At 41.0% G+C, this 22620-nt stretch overlaps 1 protein-coding gene across 7 annotated transcripts in view; it reads right to left on the bottom strand.

The window, feature by feature from the left end:
- usp7 (ubiquitin specific peptidase 7 (herpes virus-associated)) overlaps positions 1–4884 on the bottom strand; it is a 74090-nt gene extending 69206 nt beyond the window's left edge. For 5 of the 7 annotated variants that reach the window (XM_059979175.1, XM_059979172.1, XM_059979170.1 and 2 more), the window contains exon 1: positions 4191–4869. In XM_059979175.1, coding sequence (XP_059835158.1) covers positions 4191–4260 — 70 coding nt within the window. In that variant the 5' untranslated portion in view covers positions 4261–4869. Of the gene's footprint in view, positions 1–4190 lie in introns of all 7 variants that reach the window. The other 2 variants (XM_059979169.1, XM_059979174.1) reach the window with 2 other exon arrangements.
- Positions 4885–22620: the final 17736 nt, after the last annotated feature.

Consider the following 22620-nt stretch of genomic DNA (forward strand, 5'->3'; position numbering starts at 1 on the left):
TATAAAGACTGTGTGAAAACCAGCATTGCTTATAGCATGCTTGTTCTCTGGAACACAGAGGACAAGGCAGAACTGGTTGCTGCACCTTGGTTAAACTTGCTCAGAACATCGAACCTGAACCTGGTGACACGGACTGGAGACCGCCTGACAGAAGACAACAGCAACTGCCGTGCCTACAGAAACAGGACAGCTCCTTTGTCCCAACTGTCCAAGAACTGGCCTCTACAATCACCTCCAAACACATCAGATGAGCTGCACAAACACAATTGTTATTGTTGAAATCAAAAGACAACCAACATGTCAATGGCTAGCAACACCATACAACCTGCCTGTTTTTGCTGAGTACAATATTTTAGCTCCAAAATAAAACAAAATTGCTGGAAATCTAGAGCAGCACACACAAAATTCCAGAGGAACACAGCAGGTCAAACAGCATCTATGGAGGAAAATGGATTTCCAACAACTTGAAACTAGACCCCTGATTAGGACTGGAAAGAAGAGAATAAAAGGGACAGGGAGGCAAGAATGATACAAGTAACATTCGAACTTGAGCCTACAGCTACAAGTAATTGAGGTCATCAATATTGATGCACAGTACTACAAAAATTTTATTAATACTAAATAAAGCCAGAAAAAATAACAATATTCAATGAATATATAAAGCTACAATGCTTTGTGGATGAATGAAGAATAATTAGTGGGAACTGGAACAGCACAACATCCTTGATAATCTTAAAATTCTGAGATGTATTAAGTAACCAGAGATTATAATTGCACATTTCCATATTGTATTTAAAATATTTTCTTATAATAAATAGTACAAATCATTGATCATATGTGGAAACATTAATTTTTGCTTCTACTTTACTGACCAGTGATGGGAATGCACTGTGCACCCGACACCAAATTGCTCCTGCAGAGAACTAGATCTTTCAGCTTAATTTTTCCTACACATCATATAAATGCCATTGAGAACAGCTACAATTGGAAAACCCAGTCATTTGAGAATCATTAAGTTGTTAATTTCGAGCCTTGAGGAAGATACATTTAGAATATATAAACAAAATGTTACTTGGAACATCAACTTTAGCTCAACTAATTTCTGCATCTGAAAGAGAATAGGATAGAAAAGAAAGAATAAATTACTACTGGAACTAATTTCACACAATCATAGTTTTGTAAAACAAACATGTTCTCTTTGATTCTACATCATCCCTTAGAAGGTGGTGGGTAAAATGTCCTCATTGGGTCTCAACGTCTCTCTGTAACTGGATCTTGGACTTGATAGAAAGGCTAGTCAGTCCAGTTGGCAGAAACATCTCTAGCTCCATCACACCGAGCACCAGATCTGCGAGCTCAGCCCGTTGCTCTTCATGCTGATGATGCATGACTGCCCAGCTAGATCAGCTCAAACCGAATTATCAAACCCGCTGATGACACAACAGAGGTTGGCTTCATCAGCGACAGTGAGATGGCAGAATAGTGTGAGCACAACTTGAGTCTCAACATGGACAAGACCAAATAGGTGACTGTGGACTTTAGGAAGGTGTAGGCTGATCACTCTTCACTGCACACCAGCCCATGGAACTAGGAGCACCAACTTCAGGGAGTGCACATAACAGAGAACCTCACCTGGTCCCTCAACACCACCTCTTTGGTCAAGAAAGCATATCAGCATTTCCACTTCCTAGAGATAGAGGCGAATGGGGCTCCCTACCCGCAATCTAAACAATTTTTACTGAAGCACCATCTGGTACAGGAATTGCAAGGCATCTGACCGCAAGTCCCCACAAAGGACTCTGAGAACTATAGAAAGGATCATGGAGGTCTCTCTTCCACCCGAAGATACTTATCCAAAGCACTGCATATGTGAGGCCTTTAGCATTGCTAATAATACCTCCCATCTGTCCAACAATCTCTTCAACCCCCTACCATCAGTCAGGAGGTACTGTAGCATTAGGACAAGCTATTTCAGGACAGGAAACAGCTTTTTCCCCCAGTCCGCAAGACTACTGAACTCTACCACCACCCAGTTCTCATCACATATGAAACCCAGTAAAGTTATGCTTCCTTTTTAAACTTGTCATAAGTGCATACTAATTGTTAATGGTAGTATTACTTTATGCATGTGAGTTATATGAATTGTATTGTGCACCTTGGTCCAGCGGAACTGTTTCATTTGGTGCTACAGAGGTATGGTTGAATGACAATACAATGAACTTGAATAAACTTTTAGCACTAGATGATTAACATTTACCTATTTTAAAATTAAAGTTACTTTTCAACCAGATGTAACTGGAAAATATAGTATGAACACTTCATTGAAAATACATTATATTCCCCAAATAAAGTGATAATGTGCTATGTTCCCCCTCCCCCAAAACCCCATAATTATCATCTATTCTGCAGTTCAGCCAACATGAGCAAAAACATGGAAGCCAAATGTTTCTGTGGCTCAGTAGTCCAACTCTTGTCTGAAACAGGTGGCCACGGCTTTAAATCCCATTTTGAAATGACACTCCAAAGTGATGTGCAGTTCTATACAGTTAAGTACTGTCTTTTAAGAGTTAAGCAAAACTCTTATCTTCCTTCCCACTATATGGTAAAGATTTCATTCCATTATACCAATACCATATAGTTTATCATTCAACTGAGATCATGAATATCTGGTCGACATTCCTAAGGATTATGGAGCCTCACTTTCAGAGAAAACTATATTTCAACTAAACTTAATTTGATGTTAAAATATTCAGAATTTTGAAAGATTGCAAAAGATGCTTTAAGTGATGCTACTATCAGTTGTCCAGCTGAACCACCATTATAGCTTTACCATTTAGTCATCCAGATTACAAAACACAAATTGACCTTAAAGTTTGTCTGTTCACATCCAATTTAGTGAAGTGTCTTTTCGAACATGCTGAAGAATAGCCAACTCGAAACTAATGACCGCATTCCCAATTTAGCATAAGACATCTAAAGTATGCATCAATATAACATTGACAATTTACCCTAGTATCAATGTTAAGATGCATCAAAATAACATTTTTACTTTTAGGAGAAATTGTGGATGGATTTTCAAAGATTTGTTAAGAGTGGCAAATGACAGATTAATAACTATAACTGAACCAGGGATTATGTTTTCCAAGCACCTTATTTGAAAACTTATATGGAGTGGCCTTATTAACAGCTACATTGCAAAAGAAAAACGGCCATTTTTTTTTAAAAACAGTAATAGAAATGATAGTAGGACTGTTACCCACAATGAGACAGCGGGGCAAATGGACTGAGGGTACATTGTAACAATCCAACTGGTGAAAACATTGGATAAGCAGCAAGTTCTAATCACACAACAACATAATTGACATTGTTTACACTTTATGCCATTCAGTTTGTCCTCAAAATAATTACACAGCTCTGCGAAAAGTCCAAACATCAACAAGTGCCTGGACAACTGCATATTAAGGATTGACTCTTAAGTTGTGCTTATGGGAGGAGAAAATGTAGTTTCAAGAACTGTGGCCAGTAACAATTTAGAAAGATGTACGAATCAATGTTGCTTGCACTGTTAATATTTTTTAGAAATTAAACTACATCTTTATTATGGAATTGATTAAAAAGTTAAGATTAATACAAAGGTTTAATGAAAATAAACCTGTATGTTGGCTGTCTTAAGTATTTCATTTCCAAAAGTAATTCAAAATAAAATCATTAACATACTGTCATTAACCTCTGTTCAGAAGTCACAGTCGAAGAAAAATAGACACTGACGGTAAATAAAACAAGCCAAACCAGCATGAGATAGCAAATGCTGCAGAGATCTGGAGGCCATTGAGTCGTATCAGCCCTGGAACCCTGCAGCCAAAGGCCTTGTTTGCTACACTTCAAAACACATGTTTAAATGAAAACAGACACCTTGCTACTTAAGGATCATACAATAAATAATTCGGGATCTGGCAGACTGATAGAGGGAAGGGTTAACCGGAGGGAGGCCTGGGGCCCACTCGTGGTGCCCAATGGAAGAGGGGGAGGGGACCTAAACCCCGCGCACTCAGCCTGCGGCCTAGCGTTAGCTCGGGGTGTTTGTTGTAGGGAGAAGGAATATTCTTGTTGCTGGCGGGTGGAGTGTGGGCAACAGTGCTGAGTAAGGAGGGGGCTGCGGGTTAAGTCCAGGCGGTGGGCCTGCTGCTTACCTTCCATCTCCATCTCCTCGGGCTCGCTGAGGTGTTGCTCATTCTGCTCGGGCTTGGTGCAGTGGTTCATGGTGTCGCCGCCGGCCTCCGCCTCGGGCCCCCTCACCTCGGGGTTGGACGCGAGCGACGGCTCCCTGGTGACAGGAACGGAAACCCGGACGTATTTGCTCGCGATTCGCCCAATCTCGCCCGGGGTTTACGCGCTCGAAGCTTCCCCCCTCCCCGCTCGTCACGGCAAAGGGGGGAACTCGCCTCGGCCTGCACCCAAAGAGGTGGGGGGAGAGCCAGCGCCTCCCGAGAGGAGAGGGTGGGGGGGGGGGGGACAAGAGGGAGGGGAAGAAGGGGAGGGGAGGGAGGGAGCCGAGAATCAAAATTAGCGGCTTTTTATTAAGCCAACACCGGAGGAGGTGCGGGCGGGCGTCTTCCAAAACAAAATTAGTCGACGCCGATTTGGTGGTGGGGGAGCGGGCGTTCGAGCAGCTCGTTGCTTGCGCTGAGGTGGCGATCAATAGCCTGGCTGGCGCCTGCTCTCGCTCTACCCTCCTCTCTCGCTGTCTCTCAAGCTGCGACCCGCTCGATAGGCCTTACTACTGCCGCCGCCGCCTCCTCCTTCTTCTTCTCCTCAGCCCGTTGCTCGCACCGTGCAGAAAATGGCGGTGCGACGCAGATGTCACGTCCGCAGCGCGCATGCGCGGACCGGCTGGCTGAGGAGAGGAGGGGCGGGCGGGCATTAACGCGGTGGTGAGGCAGAGCGTCGTCTCGTCAGCAGACCGCGGCAACCGCGGGGGGGGGGGTAAGCGTGCCAACCGAAATACATGTAATATTTATCCCAACCATTCTCCTTCCTCACTCCTTCTCCCTACACACACAAAAAAAGATTCCCGTATTCTTTGGACAAACCTCACACCGATGGGCTGAGGGGCCTCACTGTTCGGGATGCCGCACTGTCGCGAGTGCTGACACTGGAGCGCTGCCGTCCCCTCCGAAAGAAAAAAAAGAGAAACTCCAATTTAAAGAAAAGTTAACTTTATTTGAATTAAATAATATTTTTATTTAATTACATTTCGTGCAATACTGCAGCGCAAAAATGAAAATACTGCAGATGATATAAATCAAACCAAAAGAATTACCTCCAGTTTAAATTCCATGCGGAATATTTTGGAGGACCGAGAACCAAAAAAGAAAAGTACTAAAAGATAAGATAATAAATAAAGAGAAAATTTAATAATTTCTTGTCTTCTAACTCTTGGACTATTAATCTGCCTCAGTGAACAATACTAATGTAAATGTAAACTGGTAAAAATATCCAGCCTGACAGGCAGCATCTGGAGAGAAAAAAAGTTAATATTCTGAATTGATGGGCATTATCAAAACTGGATTGTCAACCTAAAACATGAACCCATTTTACTCACACTATAGAGGCTATCTGGCCACTGAATAGTTTTGCTTCATATTTTCAGCATTTGTGGATTTTTGAGATTAGATAATCAAAAACCAACTGCTTGGCTCTTGCTATTTGTGAGCTTGTTATGTGTAGGCTTGCTGCCACAATTCCAATAGTAGATAACCTACTAAAGGATCAGAATCAAGTTTATTATCATTAACACATTGGAATTTGTTGTTTTGCAGATATAATGCAATATATAAAAATTACTATGTTTCAAATAGAAGTAGTGCTACAGATGTGTTTGTGTTCATGGACCTCAGAAATCTGATGGCGGAGAGGGAGACGCTGTACCCAAATCATCAAATTTGAGTTAAATGGCTGCTGTGCCTACTATTTGATGGTAGTAATGCAAAGAGGGCATTATTGGTGAGGGTCTTTACCTTCTTGAAGTGCTGCCTCTTGAGGGTGCCCTCAATGGTGGGGAGGGTTGTTCCCTGTTTTCTGATCTTTTTGTTGTAAACTGATGAAAAAGAGGTAAAAGTCACTACATTTGTAGAGAAACAAAGTTTGATCCTGATCAAGTTACAGAAATCCAAAGTGTGTAGTGTATTTTAAAGTGTGAAATGTATTTTTTTAATCTAGAAGTGCTGGTAATACTCAAGATCCAAGGAGAAAGAAAAAAAAAGTTTATTTTGGGTCAGTTTATCTTACAACAGACATTTGTTGGGCTGCTGAGTATTTCCAGAATTTTGTGTAAATTATTTTACATATTTTTAATTTGGTCTTATTACACATATCATAAGCAATATAGAAGTAATCAAAACACTTACAGGCTTTGAAAGTTCCAGCACTAGAGCAATGGAGGAGAGTCAAATGCTAACTGTCAATTCAATTTTAATATATTTCAAATATATACAATATGTGCATTACACTCAAATATGGATATCATTTTAAATATTTCTTTTAATATACTCTGAAGGACCTTGTGTGCTGCAGTGGTTGAGATGCTACTAGTACAGCCATAATTAAATAAAAATATTTTCTGAATGATTAGGCGCAAATTATGACCATAATATACAGCAGCAGAATTAGGCCATTTAGCCCGTCAACTCTACTCTGCCATCATCATGGCTGATCCTCTCAGCCCCAATCTCCTGCCTTCTCCCTGTATCCCTTCATGCCCTGATCAATCAAGAATATATCAACCTCTGCCTTAAATACACATAAAGACTTGGCCTCCACAGCTGCCTGTGGGAAAGAATTCCACAGATTCACCACTTTCTGGCTAAAGGAATTCCTCCTCATCTCTGTTCTAAAAGGACACCCCCTCTGTTCTGAGGCTGTGTCCTCTGGTCTTAAGACTCTCCCACCATAGGAAACTTCCCCTCCACATCCACTCTATCAAGGCCTTTCACCATTTGATAGGTTTCAATGAAGTCAACCCTCATCTTCTGAATTCTGGAGAATACAAGTTGAGAGCCATCAGATATTCTTCATATGACAAGTCATTCAATCCTGGAATCATTTTCATGATCCTCCTTTGAACCCTCTTGAGTTTCTGCACATCCTTTCTTCGATAAGGGCCCAAAACTACTGACAATATTCCAAGTGAGGCCTCACCATTAAAGTCTCAACATTACACTCTTGCTTTTTTATTCTAGTTCTCTTGACTCAGCCTGCAAATTAAGCTTTAGAGTATTCTGCACAAGGACTCCCTTGTCCCTTTGCATCTCAGATTTTTATGGTTTCTCTCCATTTAGGAAATAGTCAACCCTTTCATTTCTTCTACCAAACTGCATGACCATATACTTTCCAACATTTTATTCCATCTGCTATTTCTTTGCCCATTCTCCTAATCTGTCTGTCTTTCTTAGCCTCTGTACTTCTTCAAAACCAGCTGCCCTTCCACTTATCTTCATATCGTCTGCAAACTTTGCAACAAAGCCATCAATTCCATTATCCAGATCATTGACATATAACGTAAAATGAATCAGTCCCAACACAGACCTCTGTGGAACTACAGCAGCAATCAGAAAAGACTCCCTTTATTCTCATTCTTTGCCATTCAGCCACTGCTTTATCCAGGCTAGAATCTTTACTGTAATACCATGGGCTAGTAGCTTGTTAAACAGCCTTATATGTGGCACATGTCAAAGGCCTTCTGAAAATCTAAGTACACAACATCAACCAATTATCCTTTGTCTATCCTGCTTGTTACTTCTTCAAAGAATTCTAACAGATTTTCACCTGAGGAAACAATGCTGACTATGACCTATTTTATCACGAGCCTGCAAGTGCCCTGAAACCCAATCCTTAATAATTGATTGCAACATCTTCCCAACTACTAAGGGCAGACGAACTGGCCTCTAGTTTCGTTTCTTCTGCTTCAGTCCCTTCTTGAAGAGTGGCGTGACATTTGCAATTTCCGAGTCATACAGAACCATTCCAGAATCTAGAGATTTTTGGAAGATCATTACTAATGCCTCCACAATCTCTTTAGCCACCTCTTTCAGAATTCTGGGGTGTACAGCATCTAGTCCAGGTGACAACTATCTTCAGACCTTTCAGTTTCCCAAAAACCTTCTCTCCAGTTATGGTAACTGATGACACATATCTTTTGAAACTAATTAGTTTGTGCCTTGTGAATTATAAGACAATAAGATAAAGGAGCAGAATTAGGCCACTTGGCCTATTGAGTCTGCTCTGCCATTTTATCAAGGCTGATCCATTTCCCTTTCAGCCCCAATCTCCTGCCTTTTCCTTGTGTCCTTTTATGCCCTGACTGTTAAGGAATCTATCAACCTCTGACTTACGTATACCCAATGAGTTGGCCTTCACAGTCACCCGTGACAAGGAATTCCACAGATTCACCACTCTCTTGCTAAAGAAATTGTACCTCATCTCCATTCAAAATGGACATCTCTCCATTCTGAGGCTGTGTCCTCTGGACTTAGAATTTTCCACCATAAGAAATATCATCTCCATTGCCACTCTATTGAGGCCTTTCAACATTCTATAGGTTTGTGAAGAATATGAACAACTCATTGGGTCTGTTAAAAATCATAGGTTGGAATTTTCAGTATCCATTGTCAAACATAGAATGCAAATTGTCAGCAGAATTAGGTAGAATAATACAAGAACACTAAAGTGAATCATAATCGATTTTTAAAAAGTACTGACAATGTGTATCTTAAAGCCAAAGGAAACCGCAGTAAACTTGTCAAGGTTTAACTTAATCTGAACAAAACCTTTTACGGAGAAGAGAGAAATTTAGTTTCTTACAAGAACAAATGTTGATTTGAAAAATGTATATTGAAGCCACAGATGTGCAAGCAAGTTAATCTTGGAAGCAATATTGCAATAAAAATTAATTCTTCATGCAGAAATTGGAAAAAGATCAATGTAAGTACTTCCTGATAACCAATCAAGTACAACTGAACTAACAGTGAAGAACATAGCTTTCAGAAAGACTGCAGAACCATGATGGGCTAAGTAGCCATTTTCTGGCCTGAGTCATTCAATGATTCTGTAGTTATACATTAATAATCAATAAGCTTTAACAGTGTGCTACAATGAAAAAGATTTAAGTTCTCAAATTATGCTGTGAAGGTATAAATAAAGAGCCCATCAAGTGGAAACACATGGCCATGCCACTCAAATTATCTGTAAGTGAGTGGCACAGTAGTTCGGAAGCAACCAGTGCAAGTCAGAGGACACTTTTGAGCTTGGGTACATTTATGCCATTACTGTGTTTTATATACCTTTTACCAAAAATGTTTCTTTGGAAGATATTTTTCTTCTGCTTAGGTGGTATACTGGGATTGTGGTTGATAAGTTTCCACTTCAGTTCCGTTGTTTCAGAGGTAACATTGTAGGACTTCCTGTATTCTACCACAGATGGGATGGAAGGGCCCCAACAGTAGGGGCGAGTAGTTTGTGAGGTGGTGCATTCCTTCTGCTATTTAGTCTGAGCTTCAGTATAGCGGCAATACATGAATTCAAGGTTCCCAGTGCCATTCCAAATGATCCTTCTCCACTTGTGCCAGGTATTCCCAGGAGTCAGAGTGAATATTGCATTTTTTCTTTATGTTGTTTTGTTTGGCCATCTTACAACCTCTAGTTTAGAACAGAGTGTCTGCTTCAAGTTCTGGTATCGGGCATGTGAGTGACATGTAATGGAAGCAAGTGAATGTAATTAGGGCAGAGGTTCTCGACTGGAGTCCACGAACCTCTGGGTTAATGGTAGGGGTCCATGGCATTAAAAAAGTTGGGAACCCCTGAATTGGGGCTTCAATACTGGGAATGAGGATGTTGAGATAGGTTTACTTATGCTCCCAGTGGATTTCTGGAGATTTGCAAAGACTGTGTTTGTGGTAGCATTGAGGTCATAGAAGCATATAGTAAAACAGGAAGACAAAAGGTTCTGCCATGTTGAAAATCTTGAGCAACACACACAATGTGTTCAAGAAACTTAGCAAGTCAGGCAGCATCCCTGGAGGGGAATAAACAATTCACATTTTGGTCTGCAACCCATCATCAGGACTGGAAAGGAAGGAAGCAGAAGATAGAATAAGAAGGTGTGGGGAGGGGAAGGTGAAGCCAGGTGAGGGGGAAGGTAGGTGAGTGGAGGAGGACTAGCCTCCCCTCTATGGACTCTATCTATACCTCTTGTAGCCAGCATAATCAAAGCCCCTACCCACCCCAGACACTCTCTTTCTCCCCACCCCCATCGGGCAGAAGATACAAAAGCCTGAAAGTGTGTAACTCCAAGTTCAAGGACGGCTTCTATCCACTGTTATCAGATTCTTGAATGGACAGACTTAGCCTCATAATCTACTTCATTGTGATTTCGCACTTTATCATTTACCAGCACTGCACTTTTTCGGTAGATTTTACACTTATTCAGCATTGTTATTGGTTTACCTTATTCTAGCTCATTGTAATATTTTGATCTGCACAAACTGCATATTAGAGAAGCTTTTCACTTTGTCTCAGTACATGTGACAACAATAACCCAAAACTGGTACCAAAAATGAGTTGGGTTAATGATGTAGCCTTGAATGATATCAGTCTGGAAGCCTCTCATATTCCGTCGAGGTAGCCTCCAAACTGATTGTGTGATTATCAATTTCACCTTGTAATTTTTTTTCTTTTCCTTTCCCCCCTTCCTCCTTATATTCCCCACTCTGGCCTATTGCATCCTCTCCCCACCTTCTTGTCACCTTCCCCTGGTATCCCTCTTTCTCTCATGCACCATTCTCGTCTCCTATCAGATTCCTTCTTTTCCAGCCCTTTACCTTCTCTACTCAACTGGCTTCACCTATCACCTTCTAACTATCCTCCTTCTCCTCCCCTCACCTTTTTATTCTGAAGCCTTTCCCCTTTCCAGCATCTTAGTTCAAAACGTCAACTGTTCTTTCATTTCCATAGATGCTGCCTAACTTGGAGTTCCTCCAGAATTTTGTGTGTTGCATACAATACTCAGATGTTGTATGACTTGCGAGCAGGGAATTATGTTGGAGACAAGTTTTTGCTGGCAGTGGAATTCAAGAAGGATGCTCCACAAGTCCTTTCCACAGAAGAGGGGATGAAATCTTTGGTGAGGTTGAAACAGCACAGAGTGGTTTTTCTGTTTCTTGCACCCTCTCAGTTGTGTAGTGTTGATTGTGTCCACTTTACCTCAAGATGGATTGAATCCACACTGCATTTTGGAGACTAGCCCTTTAGCCACCAGGAATAAGTAGTCAAGGAGGACCCTGTCAATATTTTTTGCTGTCGAAGCATGCATGGTGCCCACACCTGCTCCCTACACTGTGGTTCTCAGTGTATTTCTGATACTCCCCTATTTTCAGATAGTGAAAATTAGATAGTTCATTTGTGAATAAAGTTTCAGAACTACTGCAAAATACTGTCTGCTCCTGAGGTTTTATTGCATTTTCAATTGGCATATGGGTTATTGCTCTTCATAAGTGGGGACAAGAATGGGCTGATTGAATTTATAATGACCAGAATGATTTTGCCACAGAAGCGGTTTGAAATATTTAGTGCGTTAAACAGCACCTGTTGATTTTCCAACAGCACGCCTCCACACATACTGTCTGATCTGCTGAATGTTTTCAGTTTTTTTTTGGTTTCATTTCAGATTTACAGTATCTTAAGTTATTTTTGTTTATTAAGCTAGTCATTTTTAAGTATTTATGTAATGAATTAAGGAGACAAAAGTAAGGAATTACAAAGAGTGCTGGTAGAAATATTGCAAAATTCAATGGATATAAAGAATTGGTCTTTGAACTTTGAAATTGCATGACACAGTCTCAGACCTTGTTTTATTATTCTGAAGGCAACATATTTCCATGAGCTAACTTCATTTATATTTAAACATTTTGGACATGGATATGTGATCAGCTTTTAAGTAAGAATTCATCCGAAAATTGAGAAGAATATTGTCTGGGGGGGCTAAGTTGGCAATGCAGCTCAATGTAAAAGTTAGAACCATGATCCTTCAATTATTTTCTCTTTTTCCAGGGAAACATTTCTGATGTATCCTTCAAGTCAAAAGACAGCAGAATTAATATTCCTTCAAAAGATGGAATTTACTGCAGTCACAAAATCAATGTGAAATTCTTTGAGACAATGGTAGAGTAGATAAATGGGGCCAATGTGGTATTTCAAGTCAAGTCAAGTCAAGTCAAGTCAACTTTTATGGTCATTTCGACCATAACTGCTGGTACAGTGCATAGTAAAAATGAGACAATGTTTTTCAGGACCATGGTTTACATGACACAGTACTAGAACTAGACTGAATTACGTAATAAAAAAAAACACAGAGAAAGCTATACTAGACTACAGACCTACACTTGACTGCATAAAGTGCACAAAAACTGTACCGGCATTACAATAAATAATAAAAAGGACAGCAGGGCAAGGTGTCAGTCCAGACTTCGGTTATTGAGGAGTCTGATAGCTTGGGGGAAGAAACTGTTATATAGTCTGGTCGTAAGAGCCCGAATGCTTTGGAGCCTTTTCCCAGACGGCAGGAAGGAGAAGAGATTTTATGACGGGTGCATGGGGTCCTTCATACTGCTGTTTCCTTTGCGAATGCAGCATGTAGTGTAAATGTCTGTGATGGCAGGAAGAGAGACCCCGATGATCTTCTCAGCTGACCTCACTATCCGCTGCAGGGTCTTGCGATCCGAGATGGTACAATTTCTGAACCAGGCAGTGATGCAGTTGCTCAGGACGCTCTCAATACAACCCCTGTAGAATGTGATGAGGATGTGGGGTGGGAGATGGACTTTCCTCAGCCTTCTCAAAAAGTAGAGACACTGCTGGGCTTTCTTTGCTATGGAGCTGGTGTTGAGGGACCAGGTGAGATTCTCCGTCAGGTGAACACCAAGAAATTTGGTGCTCTTTATGATCTCTACTGAGGAGCCGTCGATGTTTAGCAGGGAGTGGTCGCTCCGTGCCCTCCTGAAGTCAACAACCATCTCTTTTGTTTTGTTCACATTAAGAGACAGGTTGTTGGCTCTGCACCAGTCCGTTAGCTGCTGCACCTCCTCTCTGTAAGCTGACTCGTCGTTCTTGCTGATGAGACCCACCATGGTCGTGTCATCGGCGAGCTTGATGATATGGTTCGAGCTGTGTGTTGCAGCACAGTCGTGGGTCAGCAGAGTGAACAGCAGTGGACTGAGCACGCAACCCTGGGGAGCCCACGTGCTCATTGTGATGGTGTTGGAGATGCTGCTCCCGATCCGGACTGACTGAGATCTCCCAGTCAGGAAGTCTAGGATCCAGTTGCAGAGGGAGGTGTTCAGGCCCAATAGGCTTAGCTTTCCAATCAGTTTCTGAGAGATGATTGTGTTGAATGCTGAACTAAAGTCTATGAACAACATCCGAACATATGTGTCTTTTTTGTCCAGGTGGGTTAGGGCCAGGTGGAGGGTGGTGGCAATGGCATCATCTGTTGAGCGTTTGGGACGGTAAGCAAACTGCAGGGGGTCCTCTGAGGGGGGCAGCAGGGTCTTGATATACCTCATGACAAGCCTCTCGAAACACTTCATGATGATGGATGTAAGTGCAACGGGACGGTAGTCATTTAGGCAGGACTACCTGCCTTTTAACAAATATTTCTCACACTTCTGGGCTTGGGTATATTTATGCCATTACTGAGTCTTATATACCTTATTTACCAAAGGTATATAAAGGGTACTCAGAAATAATTTAGAGTTTTAGTCACATAATGCTTGTTCCTGTACTAATATCCAGACACCTAGACTTAATATGAAGCCAAGCTAATATGAAGTTCAAATTACATAAATGCAGCAGGGGAACTTATATGTCTAAATTATATAATAAGTTAATTTTTAAAAATTATGCTATCAGTAATGATATTCATAAAAATACCAAATTGAATTTAAAATCCTTTTGACCACTTATGTCCTTCAGGGAAGGAAATATGTCAGTGACTGAGGCCTGTTTATTTGTGACTCAACACACAACAATCTTAACTCTTAACTAACCCTGCTTAATTGGAAGTTGTGTGTGGCAGCATGGAATAACTTTTGGCTCAGCTACTATGCTCACAACTAGTGAATGAATTAAAAAAATGTAAACAGCTATAATAAGAAAGGCCACGGTTGAAGGAATGTGGGCATTACAGGTAAAATGTTGTCTTATACTCTCAATGTCTTCTTTATTAGGTACAGGAGTAGAACCTGGCATGGTCTTCTGCTGCTGTAGCTCATCTACTTCAAGGTTTGACATGCTGTGGATTCAGAGATGCTCTTCTGCACACCACTGTTGTAACATGTAAGTATTTAAGTTGCTGGCATTAGATTGCAAGAGAGGGAATTTGTTGAATGCCTATGAGATGGCTTTTTAGAGCAGCTTGTGCTTGAGCCTACTCGGGGAAAGGCTGTCTTAGATTGGGTGTTGTGTATTAACCCAGATCTTATAAGGGAACTTAAGGTAAAGGAACCCTTAGGAGGTAATGATCATAATATTATTGAATTCATACTGCATTGTGAGACGGAGAAGCATAAGTCACATGTATCATATTGCAATGGAATAAAGGGAATTACAGAGGCATGAGAGAGGAGCTTGTGGAGTTGGATTGCAGGAGGATTCTGGTGGGGATGACAGCAGAGCAGAGATGGCTGAAGTTTCTCGTAATAGTTCACAAGGAGCAGGATGGATGTACCCCACAGAAGAAGAAATTCTCAAATAGAAGGGGTGGACAACCCTGGCTGACGAAGGAAGTTAAGGACTGCATAAAGTCAAGGACGGGGTGTATAAGGCAGCAAAAGTGAGTGGGAATTTGGATGATTGGGAAGCTTTTAAAATCCAAGGCAACTAAAAAAACTATAAGAAGGGAATAGATGAAATAGGAGAACAAACTAGCCAATAATATAAAGCAGGATACTGAAAGATTTTTCAGTTATATACAAATCCCATTTCCAGAAAAGTTGGGATATTTTCCAAAATGCAATAAAAGCAAAAATCTGTGATATGTTAATTCACGTGAACCTTTATTTAACTGACAAAAGTACATAGAAAAGATTTTCAATGGTTTTACTGACCAACTTAATTCTATTTTATAAATATACACAGATTTAGAATTTGATGGCTGCAACACACTCAACAAAAGTTGGGACAGAGGCATGGTTACCATTGTGTTACATCACCTTTCCTTTTAATTGCACTTTTTAATCGTTTTGGAACTGAGGATACTAATTGTAGTAGATTTGCAATTGGAAATTTTGTCCATTCTTGCTTGATATAAGACTTCAGCTGCTCAACAGTCCGTGGTCTCCATTGTCTTATTCTCCTCTTCATGATGCGCCATACATTTTCAATAGGAGATAGATCTGGACTGGCAGCAGCCCTGACAAGCACATGTACTCTGTGTCTACAAAGCCACGATGTTGTAGCCCGTGCAGAATGTAGTCTGGCATTGTCCTGCTGAAATAAGCATGGATGTCCTGGGTAGAGACGTTGCCTTGATGGCAACATATGTCTCTCTAAAATCCTAATATACGCCTCAGAGTCAATGGTTCCTTCACATACATGCAACTCACCCATGCCGGGGGCACTGATGCACCCCCATACCATCACAGATGCTGGCTTTTGCACCTTTTGCTGATACCAATCAGGATGGTCATTTTCATCTTTGGCACGGAGAACTCGACGCTCGTTTTTTCCGAAAACTAGCTGAAATGTAGACTCATCTGACCACAGCACACAGTTCCACAGTCTTTCGGTCCATCTGAGATAAGCTTGGGCCCAGAGAACTCGCCGGCATTTCTGCATAGAGTTGATGTATGGCTTCCTCCTTGCATAATACAGTTTCAAGTTGCATTTCTGGATGCAGCGACGGACTGTGTTAAGTGACAATGGTTTTCCGAAGTACTCCCGAGCCCAAGTGGCTGTAATTGTCACAGTAGCATGACGGTTTCTTAGGCAGTGCCGCCTGAGGGCTCGAAGATCACGCGCATTCAACAGTGGTTTCCGACCTTGCCCTTTACACACTGAGATGTCCCTGAATTCTCTGAATCTTTTCACAATATTATGTACTGTAGATGTTGAAAGACCTAAATTCTCTGCTATCTTGCATTGGGAAATGTTCCTTTTGAACTGACTAACAATTCTCTCATGAATTTTGGCACAAAAGGGTAAAACACGACCATCCTTGCTTGCAAAGGCTGAGCCTTTGATGGATGCTACTTTTATACCCAGTCATGATACCTCACCTGCTACCAATTAGCCTGTTTAATGTGGAGTCTTCCAAACCAGTGTTACTTGAATATTCTGTGCACTTTTCAATCTTATTTTAACTCTGTCCCAACTTTTGTTGAGTGTGTTGCAGCCATCAAATTCTAAATTTGTGTATATTCACAAAATACAATTAAGTTTGTTAGTAAAACTATTGAAAATCTTTTCTTTGTACTTATGTCAGTTAAATAAAGGTTCATGTGAATTAACATCACAGATTTTTGTTTTTATTGCATTTTCGATAATACCCCAACTTTTCTGGAAATGGGGTTTGTAAATAGTAAAAGGGTAGTGACGGTTGATATAGGAGCACTGGAAAAGGATGCTGCTGAGGCAGTAATGGGGGGGCTAAGAAATGGCAGAGGAACTTAATGAGTACTTTGTCTTCACTGTGCAGGACACTAGCTGTGTACCAGAAGTCCGGGAGTGGCAGGAGCAGGAGTGAGTGCTATTGCTAGTACAAAGGAAAAAGTGCTAGGCAAGCTCAAAGGTCTTAAGGTGGATAAGTGACCTGGACCAGATGGACTACATCCCAGAGACCTGAGGGAGTTTGCTGAAGAGATAATGGATGCATTGGACATGATCTTTCAAGAATCACTTGATTCTGGGATGATCTCAGAGGACTGGAAAATTGCAAATGTCCCTCCACTACTTATGAAGGGAGGAAGGGAAAAGAAAGGAAATTATAGACCAGTTAGCCAAACCTTGTTGTATGGGAAAGGGTTGGAATCTATTATTAAGGATGAAGTTTTGGGGTACTTGGAGACTAATGATAAACTGGACACATTGAAGGCTGGGGCAGAACAAAGGACCCTACGGAAAATCCTGGCACTTCTTTACAATCTTTTTCACCCTCTGCATGCCATCTTGGCTGAACAGAGGAGCACTTTTAGTATTGACTAAGACAACTGTGTTGCTCCGAAGAATGCTATATGAGGTCATTCTTAACCTTGGCCATTAGGCTGTATAATGAACCATTGGGAAAGTGATGACCCCTCCTGTTAGACTGTCTGTGGTAACTTATTTTTTTAATTCTTTCTACATCTCTTGTAATATTTGTATATCTGTCCATTTGCAATGCTACTGTGATACAGTAATTTCCTTTGGGATCAATAAAGTGTTTATCTATCCATCTATCTAAAATAAGTCAAAGTCAGCATAGTTTCTGTAAAGGGAAATCTTGCCGGACAAATCTGTTAGAGCTGTTCAAGGAAGTACCAATCAGGATGGACAAAGGAGAGGCAGTGAATGTTGTTTACTTGGATTTTCAGAAGGCATTTGATAAGGTGCACACATGAGGCATAACAAGCTAAAATCCTATGGTGTTATGGGAAGGATACTGGCATGGATAGAGGAATGGCTGACAGACAGGAGGCAGTGAGGGAGAATAAAGGGAACCTTTTCTGGTTGGCTGCCAGTGACTAGGGGTGTTCCTCAGGGGTCAGTCTTAGAGACTGACTTTTCACATTGATTGTCAATGATTTAGATAATGGAATTGATGGCTTTGTGGCAAAGTTTGTGGATGATATGAAGGTAGGTGGAGGGGTAGGTAGTATTGTGGAAGCAATGCGATTGTAACAGGACTTAGACAAATTGGAAGATTGGGCAGAAAAATGGCAGATGAAAAACATTGCTGGGAAATGTATGATAATACATTTTGGTAAAAGGAACAATAGTGCGGACTATTCTCTAAATGTGGAGAAAGTTCAAACATCAGAGGTGCAGAGGGACTTAGGCGTCCTTGTGCAAGAGTCCCAGAAGGATAATTTACAGGTGGTAAAGAAGGCAAATGCAATATTGGCATTTATTTTAAAGGGAATAGAATATAAAAGCAAGGAGATGATACTGAGCTTTTATAAGATACTAGTCAGGCCACACTTGGAGTATTGTCAACAGTTTTGGGCCCCATATCTTAGAAAGGATGTGTTGTCATTGGAAAGAGTCCAGAGGAGGTTCATGAGGATGATTCCAGGAATTAAAGGGCAGACATATGAGGACCATTGGGCAGCTTTGGTCCTGTACTCACTGGAATTTAGAAGAATGGGGGAAGGGTGGGAATGCATTGAAAACTACCAAACGTTAAAAAGACTGGATAAGGCAGATGTAGAAAGGATGTTTCCTATGGTGCTGGTATCCAGAACTAGAGGGCACATCCTCAAAATTGAGGGGTGACCTGTTCAAACAGAGCTGAGGAGGAATTTTTTTAGCCAGAGAGTGGAGAATCTGTGGAATGTACTGCCATGGACTGCGATAGAGGCCAAGTCTGTGGGTATACTTAAAGCGGAAGTTGATAGTTTCCTGATTGGTCAAAGTATCAAAGGTTATGGCAAGAAGACAGGTGTATGGGGTCGAGTGGGATCTTGGGTTAGCCATGATGGAATGGCAGAGCAGACTCATTGGCTGAATGGCCTAAATCTGCTCTTATGTCATATGATCTTCCTGTCAGCTTGAACCAGACTGGCTATTCTCTATGTTGTGCATGAAAAATTCCAGGAGATCGGCAGTTTTTGAGATACTCAAACCACCCCATTTGGCACCAACAACCATTCCATGGTCAAAGTCACTTAGATCACATTTCTTTCCCATTCTGATATTTGGTCTGAATAGCAAGGTTCAAAAAATTCAAAGAAACTCCTAAACTTTTTGACTATATCTGTATGCTTTTATGTATTAAGTTGCTGCCTCATAATTGGCTGATTGGATAATTGCATTAACAAGCTGGTGTACCCAATAAAATGGCCACTGAGTGCAAATAAATTAATGGTACATAATTTCAAATGTAGTGCTCACATTTTGTAAAACACTGGAGAAATTACACCAAAGAATCATAATTGTGAAAAACACTGGCAGAAAGAAAGAGGCAAAGTTTGAAATGGACATTTTTATATTATAAAATAGGAGACATGATGGTACCAAATGAAACAGTTTGCTTTGAATACATTGTGGACAGAGCAACCACGTGGAACTGATTGACCAGATGGAGAAGATTTCAGGCATATCTCCTGTAATGATCAAAAAGTGAAAATTTGATTGGAATGCATCTTTTCTGGATTGGTTTAAGCACCCTGGTTAATATTTATGGGCAGAAGAGATCAAGGTGATGACTGCTGTAGAAGAGTCAGAATATCCCATGGTGCAGTGGGTTGGCTACAGCTATAAGTTAAAACATATAACTGCATCTGTTGTAGGTTGAATCAAGGGTGGTGATGAGTCAGCACATGGAAGGGAGATTGAAAATCTAACTGAATGATGCCACAACAACAACTTCTTATTCAATGTCAGCAAAACCAAGGAGTTGATTATTGATTACAAGCGGAGGAAACTAGGTGTCCATGAGTACATCCTCATCGGGGATTAGAGGTGGAGAGAGTCAGCAGCTTTAAATTCCTTGGCATTATTGTTTTAGAGAATCTGTCCTAAGTCCAGCATGTAACTGCTATTTTAAATAAGACCTCAGCGCCTCTACTTTCTTTGGGGTTTGTGCAGATTTGTTATGTCATCTAAAACTTTGACAAACTTCTTCAGATGCTCAGTGGAGAGTATACTGACTAATTACATCATAGCCTGGTATGGAAACACCAATGCCCTTGAATGGAAAAAAAATTACAAAATCTACTAGATACAGCCCAGTCCTCTCAGTCCAGTTGAAGCCTTCCCCACCATTGAACATGCCTGCTAGGAGCACTGTCGCAGGAGGACAGCATCCATCATTAAGGACCCCCACCATCCAGGCCATGCTCTTGTTGCTGCCATCAGAAAGGAGGTACAGGAGCCTCAGGTCCTAGACCACCAGGTTCAGGAACACTTAGTACCCCTCAGCCATCAGGATCTTGAAGCAGATGGGATGACTTCAATCACCCTGACACTGAACTGATTCTACAACCTATGGACACACTTTTAAGGACTACAACTCAATATTCTTGATATTTATTGCTTATTTTTTCTTCTTCTTATTATTTTCTTTCTGTATTTGCTCCATTTGTTGTGTGCAATTGTTCATTGATTGTTTCTTTCTACCTACTGCTAATCCTCTCAAGAAAATGAATCTCGGGATTCTACAAAGTTGTATACTGTATATGTACTTTGACAATAAATTTAGTTTGAACTTTGAGCTATTATTGATAGTTATCATCTTGTGGAATACTGTATGAAAAATTTACAGGTACAGTTACACCAGCTCCCTGTATAATTCAATGGACACTTGTACCTTATTCAGTATGTTGGGCTTGCACCATTTCTGAAAGGTTTGATGCACTTCAAAGTAAATTTTATTATCAAAGTACGGATATGACGCCACATACAACCCTGAGATTAATTTTCCTGCTGGCATACTCAGCAAACTGAGTATAGAATACGCAGTAACTGTACGGAATAGTAACTGGAACAGGATAAATGAAAGATCATCCAGAGTGTAGAAGAGAACAAACTGTGAAAATGTAAAAATAAATAAATAGCAATAAATAACGAGAACATGAAATAACAAGATAAAGAGTCCTTAAAGTGAGATCATTGGGTATGGAAACATCTCAATGGATGGGCAAGTGAGCGTAGTTATCCCCTTTTATTCATGAGCCTGATGATTGTGGGGTAGTAACTATTCTTGAATCTGGTGGTGCATGTCCTGAGATTCTTGTACCTTCAACCTGATGGTAGCAGCAAGAAAAGAGCATGGCATAGATGATGAGGATCTCCAATTATGTATCCTTTGACAGCTTTTCATGTAGATGTGTTCAACGGTTAGGAGACCTTTACCCGTGATGTACCTTTTGTGGGATTTTCCATTCAGAGGCAATGGTGTTTCCATACCAGGCTGTGATGCAGCCAGTCAACACATTCTCCACTACACATCTATAGAAGTTTGTCAAAGTTTTTGATGTCATGCTGAATCTCCCTAGACTCTTAAGGAAGTAGAGACGCTGCCATGCTTTCTTCACAATTGCACTTACATGCTGGGTCCAGGACAGGTCCTCTGAAATAGCAATGGGCAGGAATTTAAAGTTGCTAACCCTCACCGCCTCTGATCCTCTGATAAAGACTGGCCCATGGACCTCTGGTTTTCCTCTCCTGAAGTCTACAATAAATTTGTTGGTCTTGCTAACATTGAGTGAGAGATTATTGTTATGACACCACTCAGCCAAACTTTCAGTCTCCCTCCTATATACTGATTTGTCACCATTTTTGATTCAGCCCACAAATGTGGTGTCATCAGCAAACTTGAATATGGTGTTGGAGCTGTGCTTAGGCATGCAGTCATAGGTGTAAAGTGAGTAGAGCAGGGGGCTAAGATATTGTGATGCTCCTTTGACGATGGAGATCATGGAGAAGATGTTACCAATCTGAACTGACTGGGGTCTACAAGTGAGGAAATCCAGGAAAACTAATGCACAAAGAGTTTTTGAGTCCAAGGTCTTAGAGTTTATTGATTAGTTTTGAGGGAATGATGGTATTAAATGCTGAGCTGTGATCAATAAAGAACATCCTGATGTATGCATCTATACTGTCCAGATGTTTCAGGTTTGAGCTAAGAGCCAATTAGATGGTGTCCGCTGTGGACCTATTGCTCCGGTAGGCAAATTGAAGCAAATCCGAGTTGTCTCTCAGGCAAGAGCTGAAATGTTCCATCCCTAGCCTTTCAAAACACCTCATCTCTTTGGATGTAAGTGCAACTGGGCAATGAAGCAGGTCACCATACTCTTCTTAGGCACTGGTATAATTGAAACCTGTTTGAAGCAGGTGGTTACCATTTGCTGCCAAGGCAAGAAGTTAATGATAACAATGAAGACACCAGCCAGTTGATCAGCACAAGTCTTTACTACATACATGGCCAGGTACCCTGTCTAGTCCCATGCTTTCCTTGGATTCACCCTCCTGATACATTTGCTGTTGCATTTGGAGAGGGGAGATAGAAGAGAAGACTTCAGTGTGAAGAAAGGTTTGATTGCATAAGGTAAAATGTTACTTAATTGAAAGATACATTAGAACAGGCCTGAATTGTCACTACTGCATGACATGGTTCATGGTTACAGGTTGTGCCATCACTTTTAGGTTGCTCTGGATAGCCAAAATAGCCTATGACCCAAAAATCACCCAGAGTTGAGGTTGTTATACACTGAGCTCTTACTCCAACAAGTCATCTAGAATATGAAATATCTCAATTCACCACTTTTTAAGAATCAGTGAGGTGGGTACAGACAACTGATTCATACTGAAGAGGTAGAAGAGCACTTTTATAACTGCAATTTTAAGTTGAATTTTGCCTTAAAAAAAAGATCA

This window comes from Hypanus sabinus, chromosome 9, assembly GCF_030144855.1.
Source record: "Hypanus sabinus isolate sHypSab1 chromosome 9, sHypSab1.hap1, whole genome shotgun sequence".
Taxonomy (NCBI): Eukaryota; Metazoa; Chordata; class Chondrichthyes; order Myliobatiformes; family Dasyatidae; genus Hypanus; species Hypanus sabinus.